The sequence below is a fragment of the Strigops habroptila genome, chromosome 1 (assembly GCF_004027225.2).
Source record: "Strigops habroptila isolate Jane chromosome 1, bStrHab1.2.pri, whole genome shotgun sequence".
Taxonomy (NCBI): Eukaryota; Metazoa; Chordata; class Aves; order Psittaciformes; family Psittacidae; genus Strigops; species Strigops habroptila.
The window spans coordinates 155537444-155557709 of record NC_044277.2 but is presented as its reverse complement, the minus strand read 5'-3'; the positions used below and the strand labels follow the sequence as shown (position 1 = coordinate 155557709).

Here is a 20266-nt window from a genome sequence, read left to right as displayed (position 1 = left end):
TCAAAGGCCACTGTCAGCTTTCGTTTACAGAAGAGGCATCAAGTTCCACTTGAAACGTTCTGAATCTTCAGACTGAAATCTGCCTCTTGATTCTTGCCTGAATTTTCAGAGGTGTTCATTAACCCCAAGAATTTCCTCAGTCTAAATGGCTTAATAGATTTCAGCTCTTACTCAGGCTGCTTATTTTCAGGGGTGTAAATATCAGTGTGGATTATGATGCCAGACTTGAAAATTTTGCCGTAAATCTTTTCACATTAATAATGCCTGAGTACTTAAGAGTTTTCGAGCCATATTGTTATGGAAGACACAGAATGCTCTGAAGACTATTTCAGTTTCTTTAAACTAGCCCACTGCATGGTAAGAACCTTTGTCAGCTATCAGCTTGCTAAAATGCAAACAGCTGAGTATCTACCACTGCTTCAGTTTTATTTCTGAAGATGATGTTCCTCATACATGCAGTGGGAACAGCAGAGCTGTTCCTGCTGGTCTGAGGCCAGTTCCCAGCTGTGTGCCCACAAGAAGCATGCAGCTCATCTGGCCTTGCAAAGCTGCGATCTCTGCTCCAAAGCCTTGGAAAAATGCATATATTGAAATAGATGGGCAACAGTCACTACCTTACTCTCACATCCCTTTTATTTTTCCCCTCCAGTTTGAATGGGAACCTGATAAGCCAAGAAGAGGCCAAAGCTTTTGAAGATGAAGAACGGATCATTTGCTTTTGATTGAGGACTTTCCCATGTTGACAAGCTTTGTGTTACAAAGGTTACTCCTGCGTTTGGGCTGCAGAGTTTATAAAGGCATAAATCTGCAGTGCTCATGGCAGGAGAGAGATACACGATTAGCTGCCTTTTTATGAACGTGCTGCACTCCCTCAGCTCCATCCTTTATCCTGCCTGTTAATCCTTTTGGTGAGTGGGAAGCTGCTGGGTAAATATTAATGTCTGTATGGTGCTTTGAAGGTGAAATGCAAAGTGTTACCAGATCAAATCCACTGGCAGGTGTATGCATTTTGATAACTGAGATTTAGATTTATTCTGTACACTGATGTAAATATTCCCTAACTTATATAGATAAATATACACACACGCATATATATATATATGCAAAAAAGGGGAGAAGATGCACAAACTCCATGAGCTCACAGTATTACCTGCTGCAAAACTGAAAATGAACAGCTTTACTGGAAACATAATCCATCCATAATAGTTGAATGGTATCAATGTTTTAACATGAATACCTTCTCCTGCCTAGAAATTAGGCCCATATTTCCCCACTGACCTCAGGCAGCATTGTAGACACTGCTTATTTTGGGGGAAGAAATTGATACATCAGGCTCAGATTACTTTCAGTAGTCTTTTCTTTTTCCATACTGAAGCTAATAGGTTTTCTTTTATACAACCAGAAGTCCTTATTGCCATGGCTGTAAAAACATAAACCTGGCAGTAAAACACTCCTGCTGAACGCTTCCTGAGGACTGCATAGAAACTGCTACCTCCTGTTTTCCACAGTGTTTGTTCTGGGGAGGGGGTTTGGAATCAAATTAATTAGCAGGCTGTTCGTTGCCTTGGCTCTGGGCCTAGACACCATGCTGGTGGGCAATACACCAATATTAAGTTGCCTAGCTTCAGGGGGGAGGAAGGATGATTGAAAATCAATTGTGTCAAGTAGAAATCCCTCCTCTTAGCAACATGTAAGCACAGAGAAGGAGTGAGATTTGCTTGGAAAGCTTTTATTCTGTGCTTGAACGAGTGGAAAATGCAAGACAAAGGACAGGTAGCAATGATAAGGACCAGCAAGAAAACATTATCCCCCCCCTCAAAATAATTAGTGTTTAGAGAGTGTAACTTTAGATGCCCGTAAAAGAAACCAGTTTGCAAAGAGTGGTGTATTTGATTATTTTTGCGTAAATTAGTCATGCTTTATAAAGGATAATGAAGTTCTACCCCACAGGGTGTACAAGGAGCCTAAGCTGGAAAAGCATGAGCCATTTTCCTTCCTCCTCCCATGTTACCACCCCCCAAAACTTTGAGAAACAGTTCTCCAGTTGCTGACTAATGCACAAAACCTTGGTAGGCTGGAAGAAGAATCTCCAGTTAAAATGCCACACTAAAGAGCCCTCACCCTCCCATCTCCCACATCTGCCCCATAAAGCAAAACATGAATAAAGGCTTGCTTTGCGGGTCAGAGTGCCTCCAGTTCCTGTGTGGCAGCAGACCTTTCCCAGTCCCCAATTCTCTCCCTTCAGCTCCGTAATACATTTTGAAATACTCATAAAGCTTTTCAGAAAACCTGCAGTTTACAAGAACAGAAGACCAACTTACTGTTCATCCCTTTTCAGTGGCTTTTCCTCCTTGTCCATGGTATCAGCACCGGTGTTTTGCAGGAAGATAGATAAGGCTTTTAGACCATGCCAGAGGACAGTCAGCTAACCTGAACCATTTCTGCGCCTGGGCCATTTATTTACCAAGCAAAAGGGCACATGGTTACAGATGAGCTGGATTCCAGCTGCAAAATCATCTGCCAAAGCAAGGCTTTTACAGACTCCTCAGCAACCCTAACAAGTCAGACACCCATGACACAAAATGTTCCTGTTCTGCCAGGCTGCCTTTACAGAGAGAGGCGACACTGGTGTGGGAAGGACCTTCACTGGAACTGTCAGTTGCCTGTGTTGATGGGCAGTTTGCTCTAATCACTGAATTATTTGCTCAGTTTCCAGGTAGAAAAATGTAGTTTAAAACTCCAACTCTTGCCCTCACTTTACTGATAGACTAAAGCAGCACAGTGTCTCTGACAGCTGCTTCCATGCTTCCAAGCACAGACGCTTCTGCCCCTTATTTTGGTTTAGAACAGCCTTTGGAGCTATTGGTGGCACAACCACCTCAACCCTGTTGCAAATCCTGTTATGTGCCTGGCTGTTACAAGCTGGGTATCCAGGGCAGTGTTTGTGGACAAGAGCATCTACATAGCTGCAGCAGCTAAACACAGCCTCACTCAGAGCAAGTGGTGGCAGTAGATTCAGCCCAGCTCCACATGAGACAGGGTTTGGCGCTGTTCATGGTGTTAGTGACTGTGCCAATTGCAGCCACTCATTTCAGAGGTGATTTGGGTCTGTGAACACAGCTGCGTCTGGCACTGACAAGACTGAGGGGTTTCACAGTGCTCCCAGCTCAGCCAGGGCAGAGGGTGCTTCATGCAGCACATCACAGCCTCGGAAATCACAGTGGGGGAGCAGCTGGAGCTTCCTTGTCTATTGGTACACCTTGTCTATTGGCACACCTTGTCTATTGGCACACCTTGTCTATTGGCACAGCGTTTGGGGCCGCAGTTCATTCTTCCTAGTCTTACCAGACCATTTCTAGAGCACATCGGAGCAGCACATCTGCAGTGAGAGCCTTGTTTACTCAGAGACAACTGTCTTTTTTAATACTTGTCATTTGCTGAGACCTCCTCTGTACACAGCGTTGTTTTTTCCATTTGTCCAGTGTAATAGTAAAGAGCTTTTTAAAGAACTGACCAGACTGCCTGTGAGTGATGCTTTGCTGAAGCCCCGTCAAGCAGACACTTAGCTAAATCAAGACAGGACAATGACAGCCTGACTAATTCTGGCTGCAGATGAGAGAGAGAGGAGCTGCCACTGTTCAGGAGGGACCTTTCCAGCAGTGGGTGCCAGCCCAGTTAGGGGCAGCGAGGAAAACACTCTACTTACCTTCTTCCCACACGCTTAGGGACACGCTGCTGCCACGCTGACTGCAGGAGCTCTCTGCATTTCCATCCACTGCTGGGTGCAAAGCCTTGCTGGCTTGAGGTGCAACACTTGCATTTGATTGGTGCAAGCTCTGTGCACTTACTGGTGCCACACAATGCAGTGGCCCTGGAGACAGCCCAGCCTTGCAGGCCAGGAGATTCAGACCTCGTGGCCTGGAGCAAATAAAGCTGTCAAGTTTTCACACTCCTGTAACTTGCCAGACTCCCTAATCCTGAGTTTAGCTGATGATAATCCTGGCCTGGGTGACATGTGAGGAGGAAAACTGCTCCCTTTAGGAGTCACCCAGGTCTGCTGAGGCAGGGAACAGGTGAGGAGACCCCGAGGAGACCCCACTGCTGCATGGGGGAACATGGTCCCATGGTGGTTGCTCTCCTTGGTGACAAAGCCTGCTCAAGCTCAGAGGTTTGGTGGTTTCCGTCTTAAAGAAAGCAACTAGGATGGGAAGGGGGAGGGATGTCTTTGTTAAAATTCAAATGTGTGTTCAAACAAAGCAATCTGTAACCAGGGTGCAAACAAAATGCAGGGCAGGACAAAAACATGGCTCGAGATAACAGAGCAGATCAGGAGAGGCACCGAGCACCTGCAGCTTCCACCGAGCTCAGCTGAGGACTTGTCCCCGTGCTTTTAGTACCTGCCTCCTCTACGCTCGCGCCTTTATGAGCAGTGACTCATCTTGCATCAGCTGAGGATGGGCTCTGAGCAATTATTTATTTATGTCGAACCCTCCTCCCTGCCCCCACATGTCCCTGATCTCATCCCCTTGCAAAACAGATGCTGCATTAAATGAGGGCTAGAGAACGCCATCTCTCTTGGCTGTTGCTAAGGCTCCTTGTTGTCCAGTGGCCGGCTGGTGAGGAGACGGCTGTGCAGCACCTCGTAAGCAGTGTCCTCTGGGGCCTTGTTTGGCTTTTGGACATGGGCACCCCTCCACCTGCAGGGTGGAATGGAGCTGGGAACCTGCTCAGCTATACAGACACATCGGGGGATGCTTACAGAGAGCAGCAGGCTCCAGGCTGCACCTCCAGGCACTGACAGTGCTTGGGTCTTGTAGCCTCAAGAAAGACAATGAGACCTTCCAGCACAGGCATTCAAAAGCCAGTGATAAAACACCCCTGTTTAGCTCCAGCTGCTGCAGGGGACTCTCCTCTCCTTCCCTGCTCTCTTTGCTGCAGGCTCTGTGTTTTGCTCCTTTCCTGCTAATAGCAATGCAGCATCCACAAGCCAACATGGACCACTGGCTGTACCAAGCAACAGCCTGCGGTAGCAGGGCCGAAGGCACACTCACGTGCAGCATCACCATCCTGCGCTGACAGCCACCAGGAACAGCCTGGGGCAGGCACTGTTGGCTAGTTCACAGGCAAGAACTAGACAGGACAAGCACCTCAGGGCAGTAGCAGCATGTCCTGTGTCCCAGCCACAGGCAGGAGGGCAGGACAGGATACCAACAGATGCGACTATAAATTGCACACATGAAATCCTGTACCTACCGAACTGGAATGATTTCCAGCAGATCTTCATGATGCAAAGCCAAACGTGGCTCTAACTAGTTATCAATTGCTTCCATAATATGGCTCAAGACTGAGGAGAAAAACACGGGAATTACTGGCAGTGAAGGAATTAAGGCTTCCCAGAAGGCAACCAGGAAGGGGGGTGGAAGTTACACTAGCAAGAGATATGAACACGTTCCTTAGTAATTGCATCCAACTGTCTCTCGGTGCAGACTTGAATAACTCATGCATTAAAATTATCATCTCCTACAGAGAAAGCTGTGAGGGTCGTGACTGTCACCGAGCTTCAGCAACGGGCTCAGCTACCCTCAGCTACACCATAACGCTTCTCCCAAAAGTGGAGCAAGGATGGACAGACACCCAGTCTCAGAATAACCTGTGCCATAAATCCTTCCATCCCATTCCACCAGCAGCTATTCCCAGCCTGGCTAGGAGAAGCAGATGGTTGGGTTGACATGCAATGTACCAACATAAGGAACATTTCCTGCCTGGAGAATGAACTTCTTTCATTTTCCCACCTGCACTCCACATAACCCTTGTGAACTGGCACTTTGGCTTTGCTCAGAGCACCCACAGCTCCACTCCCAGCTAGTGTAGGGGAAGTAAAATCACCCCCTCTTTCCCCCCAAGCAGACTTACACCATACACCATCCAACACCTCTGTGACCTCAGTAGCACATGGCGTCTGCGCTCCCATTCCTACCTCACTTACTTTTAGCCCCTTGGTGGCTGTGGGCAGAGATTCCCCCCCCCAGCAACACATCCTTGCAGGAGCCTGTTGCAGTAGCCTCCTCCCAACTGTTTAGGGACAGACAAGAGAGTGTTAGTAGGAAATCCATGTGCTGCCTAGCCATGTAGGGAGCCAGCTTTAAAGAGGAAACTGAAGTGTTTTGGGAGGAAGCTGGAGTGGTATTGGGGATAGAGGAAACAGAGCAATGTATTAAGCCAGCTTGGTGCCTTGCTGGACCTTCCCAGGCCCTGGGTGATGAGAAAGGGCTGTTTGACACCCTCTTCCCCTCCCTGTGTTTCCCATTTTAAACCACCCATGAGTTTCCGACCTCCAGGCCTGGCAGCTCTAACTGATGCTCACCTCAAAGGCCATCTTGTCTGCTCAAGACCATGAGAGGACATCAACCAGAAACACCTGTCCTCCAGCCACCTTGGCAGAACAGCAGCTACATCAGCTCTGCTCTGCCCAGGCCAGCCAGGTAAAAGCCTGGTGGCACAGAGCCACCAGATGCACGGATACATAGATCCAGATTTGCCAGATACGAGAGCGAAGCGGGCTCTGAGCAGAGCTGGAGGCTGGCCCAGAGGGTCTGCACTCTGACCTGTAGGACTGCAAAGAGGCACATACCGACCTGCTTTTCCATGTACACACCAGGCATTGCTCTCCCCTCCTCTGCTTCAGCGTTGTCTGCAGCACAGACATAAAGCAGCTCTGCCTCACAGTGATGCCCTTCTCACTAAAAACATAAATCAGCTGGAAGTGTGAAGAAAACTGTGCTTCAAAAGATTTATTACATATATTTGTACATATTTTACATGAATGGAATGTTAAACATACAACCTAGAAATCAATAAAAAAATATTTTTGTTCATGATTATATACTGGCAAACCACTGAAAAGAGTACCTTGGAACAACTAAAGTCAACTTGCAATCATACTGTGCAATTAAAAAAACAAAAACAGAACAACAGAAAAACCCCAAACTGAATATGTTTTACATTAGACATTGCAGATTACATTCTGATTTCTGGTAATGAAGGAAGACATCTTGTCCATTACTGCTGCACGTCTAGGTGGCATTCCAGAAGCTAGCATGGAGTTCCCTCTAACTTCTTGTGGGCAAGGTGAGCTCTGTGGGAAGAGGCATAAAGGGGAATATACACTCTGCTCCCTACCAGCAGGTACCTGCCAAGGGGTAGAAAGAGCCGGAATGGAATTCCCAATCAAGTGATAAGGATAATGCTGGATCACCACCCATTCAGTGTGATGCTGCAGCTTGTAAAATTAAGTAGTTCCTTAAAACATCCCCTCTACAGCTGAGCCACCTCCCTTCTTTCTTGAAAGTTATACTGCTTTGGCAATATCAGCCAAGAGAGAGTTCCTGACTGTACAATAACAAATACTTCAGCTTCATCTTAATAAATACAGGAAGAGCACAGAACCATGCTTCGATGCCTCTTCTGTTAGCATTTCACATCTTGACAGCGTGTGACCTGTCATGTTGAGAAGTGTTTACTATTAAACATAACAAATTAGCAACGAAAGGGGCAGATGTGAGGGAAAACAAGATGAACAGGATTCAGCAACAGATTATGTTCTTGCAACGTCGGGTTACTTATACTTGAAACTCTGCCAGAATCAAGCAAATCCTACTTACCATTGCAAAATCTTTGCCAAAGCACACCCAAGGGCAAAAGTCTCTCAAACAAACAAACATGGATTAAAAGTTGCCAGAAGGATCAGCTAGCAGGCTTGCTGCCTTCCACTTCTTGTACAGTGGCAACTTACTACATCAAAGACACAACCAAGTCCAGCCTTTTTCAGATGCAGGATATTCCTGCAGTGGTTTACCTGAGCGAGTCATCAGAAACCAATAATGCCCCACAGTGAGGTCGTTTTACAGTTTATCCCATCGTCAGCTCTGATGGACTTAACTGAGAAATCACTTTTCAGAACGCGATGCAGCAGCTTGGGAAGCCAGCGAACTGTGTGGTAAGATAACTGAATGCAACTTGGGACAACTGCAGAGTGAGGACTGGGGATTTTTTTTAACCACTGGCTAAAACATCTTCAACCTGATATTAGAAGCAGGTTGATTTATATGGAGAAATGTAAGTTCTACATTCAGGAAACAAATCCTGGACATAGTTCTGTTGTGAATTTCTCACGCAGAGCATTTTGAATGACAAGAAGTTAAGTGGTACAAGCTGATGATACTGCTGCAGGAAAACACACGTTTGGCTCAGTTGTAGCGAACCCATAACAAGCCCTCTTCTTCCAGCTACAACCTCTTACATTACTTTTGCTGATGGCAATGCAAAGCCTGTCCAAAGATCGAAGGAATATGGCCTAAAATGTATCGTGACCTCAGCTAGGAAGAGGAAAAGAAATAGATACTGAAGAGAGTTTTAGGCTTGGAAGGGTGGAAGGTGAATCATAAAATATAGCACTCATCAAAAAATGAGATAATCCTCCACTGGCAAAGGTGAGGTGGAAAGTCCCATAGTAGCAGTGCTGCACCCCCAGGTATATGGTAGTCTCTTGGCAGGAAACTCCCACTGTACAGCAAAATTAGCAGGTACAAAACAGCAGTAGCAAATGTGCACACAAATATTCTCTTTCAATATGGGAAAGCAGCTAAAATTCACAGAAATTCAGAGAGATCATGGCCTGTAGTAAAAATAATGTATGCTTTGTTGCTGTTTATGCAGAGATAGTAACATTCAAGTGATGAGTTCCCTGCTTTTGGTAGAACGCATAAGAAATGGAGCGAGTTTCTGAAGCCCTCACATAGAAAAGGCAGCATACTAAAAGCATCCATAAGCACATTTTATGTGCTAGACATTATCCATCCAGAAACACCAAAGATCCACATTTCTGAATAAAAATTACCTTTCCCACATTTGCTGAGGTTTTAGTCTTTGGGAGGGTGTCAGTTTTACTAGTTCTCCAGCCTTTTAGCAAAGACTTAATTAAAAGGCCAATGCCCCTAACATAAAGAACTAGGATAAATGTATAAACTTAAGATTAGGTCGTAATACCCCCTTTACATCATAAAAGGGAAAAAAAGAGGTCACTAGTATCCACCCACATCTTTGTGCATCACCTACACATTTCCCATTTCAAAATACTGCAGTACACCTACCCTTGAATATGAAAGTAAAATTGATTACAAATAAGACCATCTGGTTTAGGCTTTATTCTTCCCACAAATTGCAGTGTGCTTTGCATTTTTGCTTTTATGTCTCCCATACGAACATACACGTTGAAAGAAAATTAGCTACCTCCTTTAAAAAGCAAGTGTTGGCATAAATATACTGATTTATTAGGAGAGAAAGGACAGTGCGTGCCCTGTGGGGACAGTGGCATGGCTCTCTTGGTGTTGTATGGGATATGATTATATACAATCCAACTCATAGCTACCTCCACTATGAACTTCAAAACACAAGTTGCTACTCAAGATATATGGGTATGTTACAAGTTCAGAAACATCTCACATTTCAAGACAGTGTTGAGTCTACTCTTCCCCTCCTGGCAAGCAGCATGTTAATGGCAGACCTGAGTATGGGAATTACTTCACACCCTTACATACTTAGGGAAGATACAGGCCAGATGACAGGAAATACACTGAAACAGCACAGAATTGGCAACCTCAAGATATTTACAGGCAAAGAAGTGTATCGCTCCGTAATTTAAGTTATTGCTTCTTGTGGACAAGTGTGGTATTCCTTGATCGAGACACGGGACTTGTTCAGTGTTGATTTTCTCCTTCTGAAGCACAATGACTCAGAACCACTGAGGTGAGGATGCTTTTAAAACAAAGGTGTTGCCTATGACTAGAGCTATGCCTGCATCATGGTCATCATCAACTGACCAACACAGCTGGTGAAACAAAGTTTATGTAGGTGAGTTTCTGCAAGCGTTTTCAAACACAAGCATCGCCCTCATGCTGTCAGGGTCATTCTAGGCTTGGTCTATACTACAGGTTTTAACACAAGAAAATCTCCCATAGCCTTCCAGAAGAAATTTATGGATACCAAGAGTGCCAAACTAGGATCTAGGCCTGACCTTGTATCAGTTCCTCAAATAATCCAAGGTACTGCTGCTCTGCTGTGCTCACGGAAGCAGCAACAGACACTTGCCTGCAAAACCACTGTGATTGCTAGTGGCGTGCTTTTCAAACACTGGTCCTAAATGTAGTACAGCAGCGATAACTGCTGGGTCTTTAAACCAGTCACTTGCATCTGAATACAGAAAATTAAGGTTTTTGAAACAAGCTCAAATAGTAAATGAACTAGAAATATGAACGATTAAAACTGAGCTTAAGTTGTAAACAGATTTATATTATTTACCTACTTAAACCCTAAGCCAAAGGCTATCTATGACCTTGGAGCACAGGACACCAAAACAATTACCTACGCCCTTTACATTATTATAGGTGAGTTTCTGTAGGCATGAAGCTAACAGCAAACATTAAACCAATGCAAATGCAAAAGCTTTACTTTCAGAAGATAGCAGGAATTTAAAACAGTGGAAAAGTGGGCCTGCAGGCAACACCACTATGGGAGTATTACAGGTGCTGTAATTCCTCATCCTCTCCCTCCCCCCCATGACAATACAAGGCAACACAAATATTCTTGTCTAAAAAGGAATCTGTACAGGGAATGACTGTACATTTGATGTGACTACAGAATTCAAAGTGTGACAAAATGATTCTGCTCCCACTGAAAAAAAGAATATAACAGGGGCCCGTAGCTACAGGTTCAGCTGAAACCAGTGATGCAAGCCCAAAATGTAGAAACTGCACTGGCAATTATGACAATTATCTAGTTTGGACTCTTTTAGATTTGCAGCATAACAAAGGCATTTCACAGAACAACATTCAGAAGAAAATGTTATCCAGGCAAGAACTGCTCTGGATAACAAGATTGCTCTATCTGCAACATAGAGTTCAGTAACGTGCACTGCACTTGTTCTCCAGATAGCAGCAGTTGCTCCTGTTCTTTGTCCTTTTTGATATAAATCACAGTAGCAACAGAGAGAAATATGTACTTAAACAAAAAAAAAAAAAAAAAAGAGCAGAATTATTTATGTACAGGAAAAAGTGTTTGAAGTGTGTGCAATTTATTTTAACTATTGAAACTCACTAAAATGCTGTCGCTAATAAATATTCATAAACTTTTCCCTGTGCTGTGAAATTAAGAAACTACTATGTTTAATTCTAGATATAAAAAGTATACTTCTAAGCCCTGACAGCTGTTCCAGTTTATTGTCTTTTTTGAACTGTGATACTTTATGGGAACTAATACTTATCCACAGCTTTACTTGGTGTACCCTCCCCCGAGACATCTTGTGTTTTACGGAGCCCTGGTTTGTACCAATATAATACAGTAAAATAATAATAAATTAAACAAACGCAGGTACATTAAAAAAACAAAATGAAACAAGAAACAAACCACACTGTCAAATGCTGTTCTCCACATGAAGAGACCAAGGACTTACATGCAAAGTACTACAGATCCTGTCACCAAAAAAACCCACATTCAAACAAAGAAAGAGAATCTTGCGCGTTTTAAAACTGAAAAACAAATCCCACCTCGATGTTATCTCACCCATGCCTATAGAAACCTCTTGCTGTGCCCGCATTTGCAGTTATTCATTTACACATCAGGAGGCAGCCTGGAGATGATAGTAGTACAACAAAATAATTACCTGAAACATTGTTAAAAAAATACCCGTTAAACAAATTACCTTGAACTGGCAGCACTTAAAACTGGTTAATTCTTCTTTTTTCCCTAGTTAAAAAAAAGTTGCATAGCTGTAAGGTTTTGCTTTGCTGCAATTTTTTTTTTGTTGTTGTTGTTTTTACTCACAAGCAGTAAAAGAGAAGTTTTAGTTATTTAAATAGCAACACAATGTGCAGATTTCAACAATCCCTATAGCTGGATCAATAGAAATTAGTTGCCTGTCTTGGTTTTACTCTTTGGACTGCATTGTGACCAACATTTAGTTACAAAATTCTGAAATACAGTATTCCTATGCAGAGAAGTTTATGTTTTCTGTTCTTGAAAAAAGTGAGGAACACAGAACAGGGTGTGAATTCAGTAAATTAAGGTCACACTGTTAGATTCTATTTAGTTTGCCATTTTACTGTTCTTCAGCCAACAAGAAGGTGAAAACATTCCCACTCAAAACCGGGGCCATCTTCCTGCAAGGGTTTCAGATAGCACATATCGAACATCTCCACTTCCACTTGAGGCACATGTCCAATAACCCGCTTCTTCACAGAACCAGAAGTGAGGCTGAAATTAGGAACTTTGGCCTTCAATACAAAATAGCGTCAGTAACGTCTGTGGGGAGTCGATTGTTACAGAATGTGCAGCATTTTCAAAATCCCTGTGTGTCTTTTGCGTGAGTGTTTGGTATACTGAGCACTACTGGCAAGTAACCAGTTTCTGCAATGCTTTTTCCATGTCACTGTCCATCTTTGCCTTTTTCAGCCACAAAGAACTGTGAGTCTCAAGCCAGGCATGCTGTGTTCAGCAAAGGAACCTCACACCTCCTGTGTTTTCTTATCAGTGGAAGCAGCTGTTGAAAAAGCAGAAGACAAAGTACCATCATTTTGGCTATTTCAGTATATAACACACTCAAACAGCACAGGCACAACCACTGTGTGTTTTCCTTTCCCTTTTCCCTAAGCCTCCAGTTATCAGCATCTCTGCTGTGAAAAGCAAATAGAATTTAACATGACGCTCACCCATGAGCATGAACACGAATGTGTTCAAAACCATCATGTGGGCTTCTTCCACAGTTCAATTGTTGGGGGCAATACAAGAAACGTGTTTGTTTATTAATTTTGGATAACACTGCCCTGAGGTTAAAACAATTATCCCTGTGGCAGAATACTTGCCTTCAGGTTTTCTCTGCTACCCCTGCAACAAGGATAGCACTGCAGTGTGACCTGCAACGCAGACTCATGAAGCAAGATCAAACCAATGTACAAATAAATACCAATGATGAACTCTTCAGATTATTATTTTTCTTTTAATTTCCATCAGAACAACAAAACTAAACCCTAAGCTACTGTTTCTCTAAGAATTCTCTAAGACTGTTGCTGTGTTTTGCAATGCTCAGGGGCAATAGTTTAATGGAAGATAATGTTTTCAAACTAGTCGACTAAAAGAATAAACCTATCCTTTAAACCTTTGACACTGATTGCAGATCTGCAATCATTAACACAACATAAGGCATAAGATAGAAAAAGGTGAACCTCTGTGAGATGGGATGGATAGAAATATGTTCACATTTTTTTATTTATTTCTCCATTTTAAACATTCTGGAATGCATTAACATGAAAGTAGTTTTGAAGATACCTAGTTTCAACTTTTTCATACAATTCCAAAAGCTTCCTGTTAGAAATAAATGCCAGTACTCATGGAACAAGCCAAAATTACACAATTATATTATTTTGATTTTATTTCCATGGAAAAAATACTCCTTAAAAGTTAATGCTAAAGCTTATTGGCACAGACGTGCCACTTTCCAGTACTAAAACTGGAATACACCATTTCAGACCATGCCATATAAGGATGCAGAAACCTTTTACATATTGCAATACACGTCAATACTTGCTGATTAATATTGCAGTTCCGAGACACAGTAGCACATTCACAAATTAAAAACACCAGCATAAAGAGTGATTTCAGATAATCAAGATATTTATTGTTAAAATGTACACGTCTAAAAATAAATATTACCTAAAAACATGAATCTTGTCTTAATCTGATGGATGCTCAGGGCAAGATCTATTTACTTCAAACCATTCATCTATGCAGCTGTTGGATACAAGACAAAAATGAAAACAACTGACATTAATATCTTAGTAACATTCAGCAGTCAGATATGAATATAAATTGGTTTCTCAATTTCAATGACTAGAAAGATTGTATATTATACAAATAAGTATATGTATATACACGCATCATTGGAAAATTTAATAACCCCAAACCACAGTAACATTCGGATATTAAACACTGTTGAAAAACTGAATTTCCTAAGTGTTAAAATTTCTAAGGAAGCATTTTACAAGTTACTATCCAGCTTTTACACACAGGTTACTTCACTACTATCACTATCATCTTGCTTATTCATTGACATTTTACTTCCTGTAGTTACAGACACAGACGCTTGTGAAAACAGATACGACACAGGTTTAAAAGGCGTCCCCTCCTCTTCCCTCCCAAGTCTATTAGCACTTGACAAAACTGAAGTACACACAACTTAGGCCCCCTACCCATGATGTATACTCCTTCCCCATACAGGTGAGTTTGCCTAATTTTTCCTGTGGGCTTTTCATGCAAGCGTAAGACAACAACAGCAGGGAAACTGACTGCAAATACATTGGTGGGAACACAGAAAGACACCATTTTAAAAACATCTTTAGGGTTGCTGTTGTTTCTTTGCTGTTTGTTTGGTTTGAAATGTAAAAAGCAACTAAATCTTAGTGCTCCTTTAAGCAACCCTTAGAGGAGTTACCCAATAAATGCAGCCTTCTGGAATTTTATATGCATCCTGAGAAATACTTGCCCTTTATGATATATGCAGAGGCAAGGCAGCCGTGCTATAGTATCTCCTTGCTGCAGGTCTTCCAGGCATATTGCACACTCCCCAGCATCTTTACTCAGCACATCCTCTAAGGAAAGAGCACAAAGTTAAATGGTTAAAAAGCAGACAAGCAGACTACTACAAGCAAAATATTCTTTATTCAGAACATCAAGAACAGTTACAGAGGATATTTCTTGTCCTGCAGAAAGCCCTGCCAAGGTAAGGATAAGTCACACACCAGCTGAGTATTCCTGATGGGAGACCTCTTAGCAGCTCAACTTAAAATATGGTTATGATTCAGTTTCTTGCCTGAATACCACAGCTGCAGCTCAAAATGAAATCCTGTAGGAAGAACCCATATGGAGAAGAAGGGTAGCAATAATCAACAGTCAGTATCCCTTTGGAGTTTATACTCTCCAAGATTATCCACACCCCACCACGCAGAGTGCTCTGATCTGACCTCGGAAACCTGCGCTCTAAACCACGCAGCCACAGCAGACATACATACCCTGTGCTGCTGACACCAAGAGTTAAGCACTTGGGAAGTTGGGTACTGCATACAAATACGGTGTGTAATGCCTCCAGGGCTTTGAGGATTCAGGCTGGGTGGGTTTTTCCTAGCTGTACCTTCTTCCCCGTGCTCAGTTTTCACTATGGAGATTAAGATCAAGCCTGAACATAACATTTCTCTGGACAGGACACTGCAGGTGATTAACTAGGTAAAGATAATATTAACTTCTAAACACAGCCTATCATTTGCTTTCTCTACCCTCCTACTCATCTCTCTTCTATACATCTGGATTTCTTTTACCAGCTTTGCTTGTACTCGTATTTCACACCTTCAACCTCCTCTTCTCACCGTGTCAGCATGCTCTACCACATCCCATCCACCTTTTCCTCAATGTGAAGCATGCAACTGTTAGTAACAGGCATAGGAGTTTTCCATCAGGGAAAGATGAGTGTTGTATAGCTCCAATAACCCTAAATTCCCGGAGAAACTGATTTTTTTGAAGCATTACCAAATCCCATTACAAAGGAGGAGAAAGTAAGTTAGTAGGAATGCACAAGAATTGGCCTTCACAGAGAAGTTTCTGGGAAAATATATTATTTTTAATAAAAACCTTCTCTCTTGGACACGTCTCTTAGTCAGAATGTGGGATGCAGAATTCAATCTTAGCACAAAGCAAACCAGGAGATCATGGAAGGCCCTGTTTGCCAGAGGCAGGTTAAAAGTCCCAGTTAGACCTCACAGAATACACAGGGCATTCCCAAGGGACTATGTAGCAACTAAGCTGGCAATCTCTGGCAGATCAGAAAGATGCACACTTGGCAAAGTAAAGCCCACATCTTCAAATTTCCAAAGTTTCATGGGAAAAGCTTCCCCTTCTTAACCAAAAGGAGCCTAAAGGGACTCCTTAATGAAGGGTACAGTTCCCAGGTACGACTGAGAAACCACCAGCTCTACGCTATTCTGTTCAGTGGCTCTAAGTCTCATCACTATGGCATTCCAAACACACAGAAAATGACAAGCAGACAACTAAAAAAGCTCTCATGGCAGCAAAAAAGTGAAATGAAATTAGGTCTACCTTGTTTCCCTTAAAATGACAGCAAGCTGTCTTGCAGGTGCTTGGGTTTCTAAATCAGCACTTATTTCAGTCTCTGCTATACTCACTGGTTATGCTAAAAATACTGTATAATGCCATGTGTGTGGCATTTTCATGAGGATATGTGAAGAATATCTAACATCAGGTGAACTGTTATAAAGAAAAAATATTCAAAACAAAATAATAAACAATATATATCCACCACAATGAAGAAAACAGAAGAATGTATTTTACACATGGTAGCATTGTTGGGAGGCATCATATTAAGAAATTTCTTCTCTTCTATCAGAAGCTGTAAGCTCCCGGGAACATTAGAGGTACCTAACAGACAAAGCAATTTAAAATAATACAAAAGATCTTAAAAACTCTTATATGTTGTTACAAAATCCGGACACTAAGAAATTGCCCAGAAGAGGGTGCTAAGAATAAATACTTCCTTGAGGGTTTTTTATTGTTGTTGTTTTGTTCTGGTTTTAAATTAAAATATACTTTAATATCTGACACCAAGAGGCAAAGACTCTCCAGACAGCATTGTCCTGCTACAAAGATACCAATTTTTGCCTGAGACACTAATCTTTGACTGAACATTACCCTCCTAGACCATCTCTCTGCACAAGTATTTTGTCTTATATCTATTCTCTTCCCAAAGTAGGGCTGCAAGAAGAAGCACCATTAATAATTCAAGCATGTATCATACACACAGAGGATTCTTATTAAAAGTCACTTTTTCCATGGAGTCACTTCACCAGATCAGCAGCTGGTACCCAAAACCAAAATGGCACTATGATGCCTCCAGTGAATTAAAGCCCAGCTTCCCTCTCTCAGCACTCTTCAGAGGGAAGCGTTTAGTCAAGCTTTTGATAAAAAAATTAAAAAGCTGTTCAATAAAAATACAATTTATAACAGAAAACATTCCTGTGCAACTGCTTTCCCATCATTCTCTATTGTGCATGTCTGGCTTATCATGCGCTCGCCCGACAGAACAACTTGGGTTTGAACTCCTGCTGAGCAATTTAACAAGGTTCTGCACCTTTTGGCTAACATTAGGGCAAGATGCCAATCTAAACATCTGTATCTCCCCCCAGCCAGGCCATAAGTGTTTGAGACTCCTTTTGTTCCCTCCCGTGCTCCCGTGCTCTGCCCAGCTGCCATTAGCCTCCCTCACTAGCCCTGCTGCACCAGTCCCAGGCAAACAGCTTGCCACCCTCCCTGGCTTCATCCCGAGCTTTCCCACAGGGATGAGCTGCCAGGCACACACTGGATTTGCCTAGTCATGCCAGAGAGAGCTGATGTGAACGCTGGCATGGATGGGGCCTTAGAAATGTGGTGGAGTTCTGCCACCCCTGCAGAAGAGATGTTGCTAACAGGCTTCTCTGCTGCTCTTCCTCTGAAATAACAAGGAGTCAGCACTCCCTACATCTTGTGTTAACCTTACAAATCCTACGAGGCTCTTGTGCAAGAGAAAAGCATAAATACTGGTGGAATCAGTACAAAATACGCAGCTGCTGTAAATGCCCAGGTGCAACTTGGTACTGCACGTTAACAGACTCCAAACTTGTGTAATTATGCTCATAAGTGATTACACATGCAGAGTGACAACAGCAAAACCAAATCCTTCACAGACCTATGACACTTTGGGTCTGACTCCCTTTTGACCACTTGAGGTGATTTGGATCATCAGTCCCAGATAAAGAAAAAGAAGTAAAAACCTGTTAGACCTGGATCTGGTCAGAATTTGTTCTGTACTTGTTTCATGCAGCACTCTCCTGTACCAACACTGGCTTATACAAGATGGAAGTCAGTTTAAGGGCCATTTAACACCACCTTCTAAACATATCTGTTACAGAAATATGTGTAAATCATTTTGCATAGAACCACTGCAGTCTGAACAACTTTTTATTTTTTCCTGTATTTCCCTGCAGCAGTGATTCAGCAGATACATGTTATTCTTTTTCTCTTAAAACAAAAAGAAAAAAAAGGAACAGTTTGAGATTTTCATCAATGTTATGATTAAAACATTTATGAGTGTATTACCTAAATGGAAGTGAGAAAAGGAAATAAGCAGAGGCCACATTTTTCCATTTCACCCACACAATGGTACATACACAAACACTCACCACACCCCCCACATCCATCTGCCTTGCACCAAATAGGAGGTAAACACTCCTCCGCCTTCCCAGCTATTTGAACAAGTACTCACTAGCCAAAGACTGGTGTCAAAGATGAAATCTGGCAAAAAAAGCATAGTATTTCCTTCCTATGTCTGCTCAAATACTTCCTCCTCCTCTCTCTCCCTGGTTAATACTACTACTGTTTTAACTTCTGGTTGTCAATAATTTTTCCTCCTAAAATTCTGCCTTTATCTTATCTTCTGAAAAATAAATTCCATTCCACTACTGCATTTATAGCAAAACAGGTAGTACTGAATTAAAATACAGTCATCCTGGTGATTTTGCACATACTTTCCCAATTAAAACCTTTTTCTAGAACCTGGGAAAAATGACAACTGTCAAAGCTACCAACTCAGCCATGGTTAAAATGATAGGCAATGTCTGTGATGGAACTGTCTTTAAACTAAGGACTGCAAAAGCACATGCAATACGTACCTTATGGATTAAGTCATTAAAATCTGTGCCACTGCTTTTTGGTTTTCTTTTTAAAACACAGATAGCTATAGGCCTAGGCTCAGGGAACACCAAGTCACAAACCACAGAGGCAGTGATAGTATTTGCAGAAATATCACCTTATAGTATTATACTTCTCTCTAGGCATTTACTGGAAACAAACACCACGTTATCTAATCCCGTATGACAGTTTTTCGAAATAATCTGTATTTTTTCTAAAACCTAAAAGCTGAAATGTCTGTGGAAGCTGCCACCATAGCTAACTTAACAGCAAAAGACACTATAGAAGTGCACCCTTTCAGGTATATGACTGAAACTTTGTTGGAACATAACTTCTGAACGGTATCTTAGCAGCACTGAAATTGGTAAAACAAGAGCCATAAGAGGTTAAAAAATACTGACGGATAGTACATATTACCATATATCTGTTACATATTAATTTTTGTTGCTGATTACTACAAACTCTCTCAATTTAGTAGCAGAGACAGTTTTTGCTTATTTCTTAAAGAAGTACGTCAAGCTCTGGACACCTAGAGGCCAACTTATTTCTTCACACATATAGCATGAATTCATCCATATTGCACAATCTATTCTGTAGTTTTACTGATATCACCTTCTGGGACAATCCAGAGGTTTTCCTTACACTGATAACAAAAACAAGTAGACAAGAAGGACCTGCATGTTCCACAGGCAAAACTATTTGGTAGCCAGCAAGTATGTGTGTATGTTGTTAACATATTCTTATTAGATGTTACTGACTTTATTTACTAAATCTTTCCAGCTTCTGCCACATCTATTTTTCTCTCTCTTCATTCCTTTCCATCTACTTCCTACTATACTCTCCTCCTCTTCATACCCATTTTCCACAAAGTATCATTTTCTCTAGTCTTGCAAAGAGAGACTTTTTCTACCACTCATCCTACCCCCCATCATCTCATTTACTGCTACGATGCAGGCATTGGAGAAATGAGGAAGAGATTAACATTATTAGCCAGTATCTGACATGAATAATATGGACAACCTTCTTATTAGGAGTTAATATCCTTGGGAGAACTAAGACACTGGAATGGAAAGAAAAGAGACCATTATGCGAGGTGTACTTCTCTCATACAGCTCAGTAACTGTCTTTGCAACCTGGTTCTGGCTGCAAGCAAAAGCTTTCTCTTCTTGCCCATCCTAAGGACTAGGAAAGCAAGCAGTTTCTTTGGCATTCCAGCTGGTTTTCCTGGCTGCCACAATAGGAACATCCTTGATTCAGCATGCTCCAGCTAGGGGCCATTTTTGGATGACCAGGTGAGCCCTCTGCTGCTGCTCAAAAACTGAGGTAAGAAGACACGCTGTACGACAGCTGATTCTTCAGCGCAGAACTTTGTTGCTACTCAGAGCTTTCCAAGCTACGGGGCCTGTCAGATTGAGCACAGCAGAGCTAA

At 42.3% G+C, this 20266-nt stretch overlaps 2 protein-coding genes across 2 annotated transcripts in view; one reads left to right on the top strand and one right to left on the bottom strand.

Annotated features, from left to right (window-relative positions):
• NOD1 (nucleotide binding oligomerization domain containing 1) overlaps positions 1 to 3513 on the top strand; it is a 29058-nt gene extending 25545 nt beyond the window's left edge. Inside the window, exon 12 of the mRNA XM_030498934.1 lies at positions 650 to 3513. Within this exon, the coding sequence (XP_030354794.1) occupies positions 650 to 722 (73 nt within the window). The 3' untranslated portion in view covers positions 723 to 3513. The remainder of the gene's footprint in view (positions 1 to 649) is intronic.
• A 3263-nt stretch (positions 3514 to 6776) lies between these two features.
• The window catches only part of ZNRF2 (zinc and ring finger 2), a 60176-nt gene continuing 46686 nt past the window's right edge, over positions 6777 to 20266 (bottom strand). The window contains exons 3-5 of the mRNA XM_030484400.1: positions 14591 to 14696; positions 13762 to 13839; positions 6777 to 12592 (exon numbers count right to left, since the gene is read on the bottom strand). Coding sequence (XP_030340260.1) covers positions 13782 to 13839; positions 14591 to 14696 — 164 coding nt within the window. The 3' untranslated portion in view covers positions 6777 to 12592; positions 13762 to 13781. The remainder of the gene's footprint in view (positions 12593 to 13761; positions 13840 to 14590; positions 14697 to 20266) is intronic.